General features: G+C 41.9%; 2 protein-coding genes across 3 annotated transcripts; one reads left to right on the forward strand and one right to left on the reverse strand.

Moving 5' to 3' along the window:
- The first annotated feature begins 596 nt into the window (after nucleotides 1–596).
- On the forward strand, nucleotides 597–5568 carry LOC112232054 (mitochondrial uncoupling protein 2). Its single transcript, XM_024398864.2, has 7 exons — nucleotides 597–760; nucleotides 1754–1890; nucleotides 2024–2231; nucleotides 2377–2574; nucleotides 3472–3573; nucleotides 4216–4396; nucleotides 4815–5568. Exons 2-7 carry the CDS (start codon nucleotides 1765–1767, stop codon nucleotides 4927–4929), a joined length of 930 nt encoding a protein of 309 aa, XP_024254632.1. The 5' UTR covers nucleotides 597–760; nucleotides 1754–1764; the 3' UTR covers nucleotides 4930–5568.
- Nucleotides 5569–5654: 86 nt separating this feature from the next.
- LOC112232055 (ELMO domain-containing protein 2) lies at nucleotides 5655–10863 on the reverse strand. Of its 2 annotated transcripts, none has more exons than XM_024398865.2 (9): nucleotides 10672–10863; nucleotides 9317–9464; nucleotides 9052–9080; nucleotides 8008–8105; nucleotides 7782–7911; nucleotides 7488–7621; nucleotides 7275–7343; nucleotides 6846–6979; nucleotides 5655–6695 (listed from the first exon to the last, which is right to left on the reverse strand). In XM_024398865.2, exons 2-9 carry the CDS (start codon nucleotides 9459–9461, stop codon nucleotides 6535–6537), a joined length of 900 nt encoding a protein of 299 aa, XP_024254633.2. In that variant the 5' UTR covers nucleotides 9462–9464; nucleotides 10672–10863; the 3' UTR covers nucleotides 5655–6534. The 2 variants fall into 2 exon arrangements, with proteins under 2 accessions (XP_024254633.2, XP_024254634.2); XM_024398866.2 differs by lacking the exon at nucleotides 10672–10863 and adding an exon at nucleotides 9553–10112.
- Nucleotides 10864–12949: the final 2086 nt, after the last annotated feature.

Genomic DNA, 12949 nt, shown 5'->3' on the forward strand with positions numbered 1-12949 from the left:
AGGGCCATTCCCCACAGAAATGTCCAGGAATTTGCAGGTGCCTTGGTGGAAGAGTGGGGTAACATCTCACAGCAAGAACTGGCAAATCTGGTGCAGTCCATGAGGAGGAGATGTACTGCAGTAATTAATGCAGCTGGTGGCCACACCAGATACTGACTGTTACTTTTGACCCCCCCTCCCCCTTTGTTCAGGGACAAATGATTCCATTCATGTTAGTCACATGTCTGTGGAACTTGTTCAGTTTATGTCTCAGTTGTTGAATCTTGTTATGTTCATACAAATATTTACACATGTTAAGTTTGCTGAATATAAACGCAGTTGACAGTGAGAGGATGTTTCTTTTTTTGCTGAGTTTATGACAAAAGGTACCAAAAGGTACCATTACACAATGAGTGGTGAATGTTGCCACATTGCACTGAGATTAATGAAATATTCCCATTAAATGTTGCATTGTAGTTTCAAAGTAATGTACCGGTAAATGTGTTGTTTTTCACGAATGTTAGAAGCTGTGCGCTGCTGTAGTGTTGATTTGGACATTGACTTTCTTGACAGTGAGTGGACTTTGGTTTGGCCTGTGCTCCTGCACACAGTAACACCTCTCTCTGTGGCAAGTCAGTAAAAAATTGAATAAATATGAGGATGCAAAACTCCTTGTTTCAGGGTTAGCGCTGGCTCCCTGGGACTGTAGTTTGGGCTCTCACGTCCTGCAGTAAACCAATAGCTAGTCAAACGGATTTTAAACCACAGGATTAATAACAATGTAAGTACTCTCAGATATTACCTGTTAGATTTCGCTACACTCGCAAAACAATTTGATTTGATTTGACCAACATGGTTTAATTTTTTGTTGTTGTTGGTTAGACCTAATATAGGTTTTGTAAATCTTGGTTTCTTTTTGAGATGTGTTGCACCATTTAATTTTAAACCTGGATTAGTTCATCTAAGGTTCGATCTTTAAACTATGATTAGTTACACATGTCATAATGGATTCACCATAGCAACATGTTCTCATTCTATTTCTATGGAAACAAATTAGCACTGGTCATTGCTAGCTTGTGTCCTTTCTACAGGCTATTAAAACTATACTTTTGGTCAAATTAGTTAGCTGGCTAGTTGACTTTTACAATCATGGTATCCACAAGAGTGTTAATCACACTGAAAATGAAGCACATACACTGACATTTGATCAATTTAAACCTCCTGCAGGAGCAGTTCAGAATAATCCCTTATCTACATTTTCATTTCATTTTAAAACAATAGAGCAAGAAGATTTAAACTTAGTTTAGAAGAAGGTTTACATTTAACAAAGATGAATTTAAAACTAGGTTTAAAATGTGGTGCAACAAGATGAATACTTGAACCTTGATTTAACCCAGTTTAAACCTTGATTAAACCCAGTTATTGACCTTGATTTAACCCAGTTTGAGTTAATCCATGTTGGTGCAACCCACCCCTATATATAACTGATGCTTATTTGAGCTGGTTGATTGTATAGATTATTGTAATCAATGCTGTTCAGTTGTTATTATGATGTAATGTGTTTTCAAATATCACAAAATCCCTCCTGCCACAACAATAGGCTGCACACTGCACAGGCTATTGTACTTTTGAAACCGAATCAACAAATTGACCGGCATATTTACTCAACAATTTCCTAAGTATGCACAGCATTTTTCTAAGTTCCAAGGATGGTAAGAGAGAAAAGATGCGGCAGTGTTGACATCCTTCCCTCTTCCTCCTTCACTGTCTGCAGTACCAGGGACCATGGTGGGAATGAAGCCCTCCGATACACCCCCTACCCTGGGGGTGAAGCTGCTGAGTGCTGGCTCAGCCGCCTGCATCGCTGACCTGGTCACCTTTCCCCTGGATACAGCCAAAGTCAGACTCCAGGTAATCGTTCACTGTCCACCTCCAGCCCTGAAGACTTGAGTCTGACCTCCTGTAACTCTGAATTTTACTGGCACCTCCTGTAACACTGATTCTTGTGGGGACCTCCGTTAACACTGACACTTGTGTACCCCAGATTCAGGGAGAGAAGGTGGCGTCGGAAGCTACCAAGGGCATCCGCTACAGGGGGGTGTTTGGGACAATCAGTACCATGATCCGGACGGAGGGGCCCAGGTCGCTGTATAACGGTCTGGTGGCGGGCTTACAGAGACAGATGTGCTTTGCCTCCATCAGGATCGGCTTCTATGACAACGTCAAAAACTTCTACTCTGGCGGAGCAGACAGTAAATTAGGATAATTCATCGGAGATAATAATCTGTGATGTTACATATTTTGTACCAAGAGAAGAAGCATCATATAGTACCTCAATCATCATCCTTTCAGTACTTAACAAACCCTCGTACCCCGTCTGCCCCTGTCCTATCCCAGCTGCAAATATTGGTATCCGTATCTTGGCCGGCTGCACCACAGGGGCCATGGCTGTGTCTTTCGCCCAGCCCACTGACGTGGTGAAGGTCCGCTTCCAGGCCCAGGTCAACCTGACCGGGGTGGCTCGTCGCTACACGGGCACCATGCAGGCCTACAAACACATTTTCAACCACGAGGGCATCCGCGGGCTCTGGAAAGGTTAGTCAGTACAACCCTGGGCCCAATCGGTTGATTTGCAAGTAACACCAATATCTCCATTGGTTGTGTTGCTGCTAACCTTGAGCCCCATTGATTGTGTTTGTCCATAGTAAAACTGTTTGCATAGAAAAGACCAACGATTGTTGTCTATGTCACTGTCATTCAATGTCAGGGATGTACAGATATTGATTGGAGCAGATGCTGCAAAGTTGATGATTCCATAGGACAGAACTTGAGTGCACCTGAAAATAAAACTTGGCTTTGCAGGTTGTTGTTGAGTTTTCTTGGGCCTTTTACTAATGATAGACTAGTGGTTTAATTCTGGTATAACTATTGGGGTTGTTGTGTTGCTGCTAACCTTGAGCCCCATTGATTGTGTTTGTCCATAGTGAAACTGTTTGCATAGAAAAGACCAATGATTGTTGTCTATGTCACTGTCATTCAATGTCAGGGATGTACAGATATTGATTGGAGCAGATGCTGCAAAGTTGATGATCCCATAGGACAGAACTTGAGTGCACCTGAAAATAAAACTTGGCTTTGCAGGTTGTTGTTGAGTTTTCTTGGGCCTTTTACTAATGATAGACTAGTGGTTTAATTCTGGTATAACTATTGGGGTTGTTGTGTTGCTGCTAACCTTGAGCCCCATTGATTGTGTTTGTCCTTAGTGAAACTGTTTGCATAGAAAAGACCAACGATTGTTGTCTATGTCACTGTCATTCAATGTCAGGGATGTACAGATATTGATTGGAGCAGATGCTGCAAAGTTGATGATCCCATAGGACAGAACTTGAGTGCACCTGATCTTGAGCCTTTTACTAATGATAGACTAGTGGTTTAATTCTGGTATAACTATTGGGGTTATTAACCAACCGACCTGCTTCTTGTTCACTCCAGGCTGTCTACCCAACATCACTAGGAACGCTCTGGTCAACTGCACAGAGCTTGTGACCTATGACCTCATCAAGGAGGCCATTCTTAGGCACAACCTGTTGTCAGGTGAGTGGGTGCTATTGGTGCATACAGTCACAGCGAGACAGCTGACTGGGCAGAAATCCACATGCCCTCTCGCTATTTTGTCCTTCATGTGTCTTGAAAGCCTGATAACAGTATACATATTGGTACATAATATTCTGTCCAGCTATGGAATAACACGGAGCTAACATTTATCTCATGGATTTTTATTGCACCTTTCACAACAAAGCGGTATAAAACAGAGATAATGATTTCCTGTAGGCCTCGAGACAGAGGCCTTATACAGTACAATGTATCTGCATGGCACTACTTGAACATTAACTTTAGTGTCAGCATTTCTGTTACACATCTGTGTTAATCCACTAGTTCATCTAAGGTTCAATCTTTAAACTATGATTAGTTACACGTGTCATAATGGATTCACCATAACAATATGTTCTCATTCTATTTCTATGGAAACAAATTAGCTAGCTAGCAAATTGAGTTTGAAATACAGGCCATTAAAATGAATTGCACTTTTTGGTCGAATTAGTTAGCTGGCTAGTTGACTTTTACAAACATGGTATCCACAAAATCTAAAATTGTTAATCATACTGAAAATAGGTGCCCATTGATATCTTTGTGACAGTGTTTCAAAAGGGCTTATGATGACCGTTTTTCCCACAGATAACCTCCCGTGCCATTTTGCTTCTGCGTTCGGCGCCGGCTTCGTTACCACCTGCATTGCCTCTCCGGTGGACGTGGTGAAGACACGATACATGAACTCTCCCCCGGGCCAGTATAAGAGTGCCATCAACTGTGCCTGGACCATGGCCACCAAAGAGGGACCCACGGCCTTCTACAAAGGGTGAGCTCACAGACAGTCACACACACTGTACAAACAGACCGGTGTCCTTCAGTCTGTTGATAGAACAAGGCAGTCGGATGTAGTTGTACATTTTAGAGTCCTCAATGATATATAATTGATTTTGCTGTTTTGGGTGGTTACCTTGACACAGTAACTCTTCCAGAGGAGGTTGGTGGGAGGAGATATAGGAGGACTGGCTCATTGTAATGGCTGGAATGGAATCAAACATATTTAAACCACGTTTGACTATGTTCCATTTATAACATTCTAGCCGTTGCAATGAGCCTGTCCTCCTATAGCTCCTCCCAGCAGCCACCTCTGAACTCTACTAAGCAAAACTTTGGAGCATTCGCAGGGATCTTTAGTTGAAAGTCTCTCCCAAACTAATGTTTAATTTGTCCTCTCTTGTTCCCTGTAGATTTGTGCCCTCATTTCTAAGGCTGGGCTCATGGAACGTTGTGATGTTTGTGTCGTTTGAGCAGCTCAAGAGAGTCATGATGGTAGGAAAGCAGAAGATGGAGGACAAAAGTTAACTTCATTCCTACGTGCAAAGAGCCCTTTGCAATGATGACAAGCGCACAAACCCTCACCATATTGAGTTGGACCCACAATGTAGTGTAGACTACAGGAACACTATGGACCACGATCCATAACGTTAAGATTCCTGTGTTCGACTGTCAGCATGTTGTATGAATAATGAGGAATCCTTTGTTAAAAAAGGAGTTATGAAAGTGCATTTGAAGTGAATCTACCTTGGAGAACAGTTTTATTTTCTCTATTGTTATTTATTTTGACCTATACTTCTCCTAGTCTCAAACCAGTCCTTGTGGACCTCTAGCCATTCTCTATAGTGTATTTAGCACACCTGCCAAATGTGAACTAATCAGCAAGCTGCTGTTACTTTAAATCAGGTGTACTAGGGTTAGGATACAGAGTACTCTAGGAACGACTAGAGTTAAGGCAGCCCCCTCCGCAACGCTCTGATTTAGAGGGGTTGGGTTAAATGCAGAGGACACATTTCAGTTGAATGCATTCAGTTGTGCAACTGACTAGGTCTCCCCCTTTCTCTTAATTCCCACAAAAAAACTTTTAATTAGTTATAGTTTAATAATTAGTATTTAGACGTTGGTAATTTGCAATATATTGAACTTTATAAATATACTTATTTTGTTTGTCTGTGTTCATTGTATTGTTCATTACACGCTCCATTTAATCTCGGCCTGACAGCTGACAGTCATCACACACACATCCAAAAACATCACATCAGAAGTTTAATTTATTAACACTGGGCATGTGTCAGTCGTTACAAAGATCCATACTGTGTCTACAAAATGTCAAATCATCTTCAAAAAACAAAATCAGGGCCCACGGCCTATAAATAACAGACAAAATACCATACAAAGTCAGCTTTCAGCAAAGACAATATTGTACGAATGTGTGGAATAGGCAGCGGCGTAATAACCAGTAATCTCAGCACCACCTATTGAAATGTATTGACAACAATGACGGTATCAATTCAAACGCATTAAAACATGCACAGAGCTCTCCGTGTCTGAGTAAGTAGTACAACCATTGAGCATTAGGTAAACAAAGGATTCCTTAGTTTTAAGTCTACTACGATATAAATTCCCTCTCTGGACACATATTTGATTCCTGAGCAAGAAGGAAAAATACGAGAATGAGTAGGCAAAGTTATTATGAATACGTGCGAGACGGCACTTGTTGACTTTGTTAAATAAATAAAAACCTAGTTACCAGCTAGTTAATATTATTCACCAATCTCCATTTCCTCAAACTATTGTGTAATTCCTTTCCATGTCCGCTGAAACGTACACAGCCAATCAACTACATAGAACTAGTGCCCTACTATTTTATTTCCCCTTTTGTAATATTTGAAGCATTGGAATGGTCATTATTTGAGGCAGAGGATTGAATTCGTCACCTGGTCTTACTTATTTCTAAAAACTAGTCACTAATTTATACAAATAAAAAAAAAGTGTGTAGATTGGGTCTAAACTAAGATCGAAGGGAAAGCTAGCTCTAAATGTCCCTTATAGATTTGGAAGTACGCTGTAGTGTATCGAGGCTCTGGTGGTCCCAATTAGGTCCAAGCGAGAGCCGTTCAGTCGGTTGGTCGGTCAGTTACTTCTTGGACTATCCGTCATGGTGAGGGCGACGGCGGGGTCCCGTAGTTGAATCTTGATATTGTCGTGGAACTTTTCCCTGTAGTGGTTGAACTCCATGATGCTCTCGGGCTCCTCCTCCACCCAGAACTTATCAAACTTGTACACCAGGTAACCTGAAGCAGGGAGGCCAAGACAGAGTTAGGGGTTTAGGTAACCTGAAGCAGGGAGGCCAAGACAGACTTAGGGGTTTAGGTAACCTGAAGCAGGGAGTTATCCCCTATGCTACTGACAAACAGAGTTGAGCGCGATTATCATACACTTACAGAACAGCTGATGGAGGTGCTGCAGTTGGGGTCTCCCAGACACTGTGTTGTAGAAGTGGGGTTTGAGAGCACCACTCTTCAGTAAACTGTACGCCATCTCCGTCAGGTTGATACCCACTATGGCATAGGAGTACCTGAAACATGACACACATATGATAATCATTAAAAGGCTATAAATGTTGTCAAAGTAGGTTTACTTTGGGTGTGCTTGTTTGGGGCCCAGGTGGGCAGAGATTTCACTTTAGGACTAATGGAAAAGTCTCAAATGTGGAAACTCTACCCACCCAGTACATTGGGCAAGCTAAAACAAACACAACTATTGACAGACGAGTGAATATACTGAAATGTGCAACAGAACAGCTGACATATAAAGAACAGAGTTCAACAGGCCAGTCAACTTCTAAAATGAGGTCATTACGTAATCCTTACCCCAGTTTGGGATGGTTTGCATGGGACAGCACTTGCCGAGCCTCTTCAGTGTAGTTCTCACTAAAGAACCTGTAATAAACAAGATATCGAATTTTAAAAAGTTAAGAAATCTAGCTTAAACTTGAGAAAAAAATATACAACAACTTTTCAGAATACTAATGAGCAAGGTTAGATTGTTAAGGACTGGACAGTCATTCAGACAACATAACTCACACAAGGTTGGTTAGGCCCAACATGCCCATTCCTCGGAAGTCAGTCTTGGGGTCATCGCCTTGGAAACCAATGTCGCCCCACTGTTTGGTAACTCTGGACTCCAGTTTGACCCCGGGCATCAACAGGTCCCATAACTGTAGAGTCAGACAAGTCCATCCCTGTTAATGCTTTACACTTACCTTTAAACAGAGATGATATTAAAAAGTTTGAAACAGTCATGTTGAATCATCTCATCCAGAAACATTCCACTGCTCCATGCTAGTCATTGACATAAAAAAATAACGGCCACAGTACCTTCAAAAGCATTTCCTCGTGTTGGACTTTATCCGAGTCAAAATTCTCCTTCCTCAACTCTTCCACGGACGTGAATAAGTTCCTGTATCCCGTTATTTGTAAGAGACACAGCTTCAGATTCACCTTAAACCTAGGACCAAAGAGACACACATTAGTCATCAATACATACCATATAAAATAATCTATATAAAATATGAATAAAACTGTAAAGGGTAACAAGACTGACGTGGGATCCCTCTGCGTTTTGACATTCTTTTCCCTCATGACAAGATCCAGATGCTTCTCCAAACCATCCTCCTCCACATCCACAGCAGCTCTTAATAGCTGAGAGAGGGGGAGGGGGAGAGAGAGGGAGAGAGAGGGAGAGAGAGGGAGAGAGAGGGAGAGAGAGGGGAGAGAGAGGGAGAGAGAGAGAGAGAGAGAGAGGGAGAGAGAGAGAGAGAGAGAGAGAGAGAGAGAGAGAGAGAGAGAGGGAGAGAGAAGAGAGAGGAGAGAGGAAGAGAGAGGAAGAGAGAGGAAGAGAGAGGAAGAGAGGAAGAGAGAGGAAGAGGAAAAGGATGGAGGGACAGAGGAGAGAGATGGTGTGATTAGTTATCTCATCCATGGTAATAGCTCAGAGTTTGTGTTAGTACTTCTCCTACAGACTATGATGTAACACGCACGATGATCACTGAGGTCAGATGATGGAACAACCAACTATGTATTACCTACTGCCTTAACTTTGTATGGGGGAAATGCCATAGTAACAGAGTGATGCTGAGACTCAGAATTGTTCCCTTTAAAATGTATGCCAAACAAAAACGAATATTTGCAAAGTTAAGCAAACCATACAACTATGCACGACGACTTCCAACAGTGCAGATGCAAACGTTTGGTAAGTGAATGACAACACCAACAGCACAAACCCTCATTTTATTACCAAACTTTGCATCTGCACTGTTCAACTAAATGTGTTTTTGTAAAATATTCTATGGAAATTGTTAAAGTAGTCGTGTGCATAGTATGTTTTGTTTAACTTTGCAATCATTGGTATTTGTTTCCCATTCATTTTAAAAGTGAAACATCAGAGTCTCCACATCTCTCTATTACCATGGAAATGCCCATGAACTGTTGATAAGAATGTGAATAGCAACCATCGAGGTACTGATCAATGGATTTGTTAAGTGGGTTAAATGTAACAGTTGATTGTGGTTGTCTGTATGATAACTAGTCAACCATGCATTCCTGCTTCAGTAAAAATCAAGTGAAAGAAATGATTTCCAACATTTACCTTAGATTTGGAGTTCTTGAGTGAGTATTCTGAATGAAGAAAAGTCAAATGACAGGTTAAAAACAGTTCAAAATGATAATGAATAGCACAACTGACAACTTGTTTTTCGTAAGGGCTGGGTAGTGTTCATTGGGCATCGAATGGAGGAAAAACGGGGAGGACTATCTGGACTTGTCCAATTAGAGACTCCAATTGTTGTTTTTCCGTAACAAAACATGTTCTGTTACCCTAATGAACACTATTTAGCTCTAGAATGTAACCTCACCTGCTTTCGTTGTCCTGGGCGCCCCAGGCTTGTAGCCGGCACAAATCCTTTGCAGCTCGCATTTCCCTGTCACCTGTCTGATGAACCACTTCAGCCAGTATCTAAGGAAGGACGTGTAGAAGTATCCCCAGATGCTGCCGAACATGGTCTACAACATAAACATGTCAGCAAGAGTTCCAAATACAACAAGGCAAGTGAATGACACCATAATCATACGAGTCATCCAAGACACATACTGGTAGGACAGCAATGGCGAGCCGTGCCTCTTCTTCGAGACATTGACAAATGAGCACCCAGAAAGATTCCCCGTGTACTCCAGACAAGTCTATCGATGTATCCTTTAGTTGTACGCCGTGCAATGGTATTAATGGCAGTTTTTTTTTATCCAGCAATGGTAATGTCTCTGTAGTAGGAGCTAGCTATTGATACCTTCAAGCTATCAGTCTTTAAAGTACTGCAGGACCTCCCCAAAAACAATCATTGGCTACTCTGTACAAAACCCCATATTCAATGGGAACGGTTGATACGTAGCTAATCTTAAAATGGCATGTCATCAGATAGGCCTAGGTGGTCATGTCAGGTCAATCACTGGAACGTTACCGTAGCAGTAACTTTCCACGGTGTCTCCCTCCCAAATTATCTAAATCTAACTGCAACTATTTCACCATCTGTTGAATGCTGTTCCAGGACAGTCATTTACTTAGCTAGGACACCAGGCGTGATTCATTTTGCCAATTAGTGAGTCGTACAGCCTAGAAACCAGGTGCATGCTGTGGCACTGCTGAACCAGGCTTGCCAGTGAGTAGAAGTGAAATGAGAGAACACGTTGCAACATGAACAGAAAGGCTCTATTGTAATTTGAGCTCCTACTTTAGCAGGTATCTTTACACAAATGGCTTTTGCTTGGCAAAATAACTGCTTTTGTTAGCCGACTGGCAGCTTGTCTTTTGTTTAGCAGCTAACGTTAGTTATCACCTAACTAACAGCTAGCTAGTCAGCTCGCAGTAGATCGTCTCATTTCAGCCACTGTGCCTCCACCGTAAAGCTTCAGCACAGTAGCTTGAGGTTTCTAAGTTGTTGGGGTACTAAAAATGTACAGTAATTTCATTGACCGGTACAACACTAACTAGCCTAGCTATAACAAACTGACTGTTCTGGAACAGTCTTCAACTGATAGCTTGCTAGCAAATCAATGACTGTGAAATACTTGCAGTTAGAGACCTAGATAATTAACCCCAGAAAGAAAGTCAACATGTTAATAAACACAGTTAGCTATACCTGGCTTTTAAGCGTTAGCTAGCTACCTAACGTTAGCTAGCTTAGCCACACATTCACAACAGGTTGTCAATATTTACCTTGAGTAATCAGGTGGATTATGTCAGCAATTACGCCTTGACTTGAGTGAAGATAGCAACAAATAGACCTAGTGGGGAGCGTTATTTACTTTAGCAATGACAAATTCCTCAGATTAAACTAAAAGAGATGTGTCCACTGAGGTAGTGATGTTGACAAGTATTTTGGCTAACCTCTTCTTTGATTAATAGAATCTCGACCTACAAGTGTACCACTTTACCTTTAGCGCCACCTGTTGGGTTGGGGTATGGTGAGTTGATGGAATCCTGGGGTGTATTCAATACGCAGATTCTGTGTCAAAACGTTTTGCAACAGAACAGAAACCGTGGATTCCAAACGCTCTTCAACGTGACATACAAGTTGTTGGGTTCTTAAACGGACGTTGTAGTTCCTTTTAATTGTATGGTTTCCACGTGTTGCCATTCCAATCTGAATAGTCTGCTAAGGGTTTGGCACAAGCTGCTATAAATGATCAATTCTGCTCTAAAGTGAAGTTTGTGGGGTTCCTTCCAACTTCTTCTACCCGCTTATTTAAATTTTAAGAGAGACACAACTCAACTACAACTTCTATTTAAGAACAAAACGGGACTCAACAACATTTGGAGTAAACTTTTTTACCTGCTAATTAATTGCACTCATCTGGTGCCCCAGGTCTAAATCAGTCCCCGATTAGATGGGAACAATGAAAAAAAACAGTGGAACAGGCTTCGAGGTCCAGAGTTTAAATAGAGGGCACTAACCTATTATAATAGCTGCATTTCCTATACTTGCCACATGAAGGTGCGGATGTTGCATAGGATGTATGGTGAAAATACTTCTCTAAAGAAACCATGGTCACTGGTCATAGGGATTAAGTTTAACAGCTCGACAAATTCCTTGAATTAGTAGTGTGTTCATATTTGATTGAAGTATGGAATCAGACATGTCAATCTCCCATTTTTAAACACTAATGTTTTGGCAACAAAAAAAACATTGCATGTATGGATACTTTACTTTACTTTATCTATGATATAGCTTTATCAATCTAGGTATCTTCAACTATTTATCTATATATTTTAATCAATAACGTATTATATATTTTTATATATTTATCTATGTGGTATCTATATGTCAATAGATTCCGATAGCACATTTGACCACATCAATCAAATCAAACTTTATTTTTCACTTGCGCTGAATACAACAAGTGTAGACCTTCCTATGAAATGCTTTTTTGCTTACAAGCCCTTAACCAACAGTGCAGTTCAAGAAGATTTAAGAAAATATTTACCAAATAGACTAAAGTAAAAAATAATAATAAAAAGTAACACAATAAGGCCTCCTGGGTGGCGCAGTGTTTAAGGACGCTGTACTGCAGCGCCAGCTGTGCCACCAGAGACTCTGGGTTCGTGCCCAGGCTCTGTCGTAATTGGCCGCGACCGGGAGGTCCGTGGGGCGACACACAATTGGCCCAGTCTGGGTTAGGGAGGGTTTGGCCTGTAGGGATATCCTTGTCTCATCGCGCACCAGCGACTCCTGTGGCGGCCCGGGCACAGTGCACGCCAGCCAAGGTTGCCAGGTGCACGGTGTTTCCTCCGACACATTGGTGCAGCTGGCTTCCGGGTTGGATGCGCGCTGTGTTAAGAAGCAGTGCCGCTTGGTTGGGTTGTGTATCGGAGGACGCATGACCTTCAACCTTCGTCTCTCCCGAGCCCGTACGGGAGTTGTAGCGATGAGACAAGATAGTAACTACTAACAATTGGATACCATGAAATTGGGGAGAAAAAGGGGTAAAAATTAAACAAAAAACAAAACAAAAAAAGTAACACAATAAGAATAACAATAAAGAGGTACCCCCTGTATATAGCCTCGTTGTCGGGGATCAGGCCTACCACTGTTGTGTCGTAAGCAAACTTAATGATGGTGTTGGAGTCATGTTTGGCCACGCAGTTGATGGTGAACAGGGAGTACAGGAGGGGACTAAGTACACACCCCTGAGGGGCCCCAGTGTTAAGGATCAGCGTGGCAGACGTGTTGTTGCCTACTCTTACCACCTGGGGGCGGCCCGTCAGGAAGTCCAGGATCCAGTTGCAGAGGGAGGTGTTTAGTTCCAGAGTCCTTAGCTTAGTGATGAGCTTCATGGGCACTATGGTGTTGAACGCTGAGCTGTAATCAATGAACAGCATTCTCACAAAGGTGTTCCTTTTGTCCAGGTGGGAAAAGGCAGTGTGGAGTGCGATTGAGATTGCACATATGGAATCATGTAGTAACCACACAAGTGTTAAACAAAGCAAAATATAT

This window comes from Oncorhynchus tshawytscha, unplaced genomic scaffold (genome assembly GCF_018296145.1).
Source record: "Oncorhynchus tshawytscha isolate Ot180627B unplaced genomic scaffold, Otsh_v2.0 Un_contig_19528_pilon_pilon, whole genome shotgun sequence".
In the NCBI taxonomy this organism is placed as follows: Eukaryota; Metazoa; Chordata; class Actinopteri; order Salmoniformes; family Salmonidae; genus Oncorhynchus; species Oncorhynchus tshawytscha.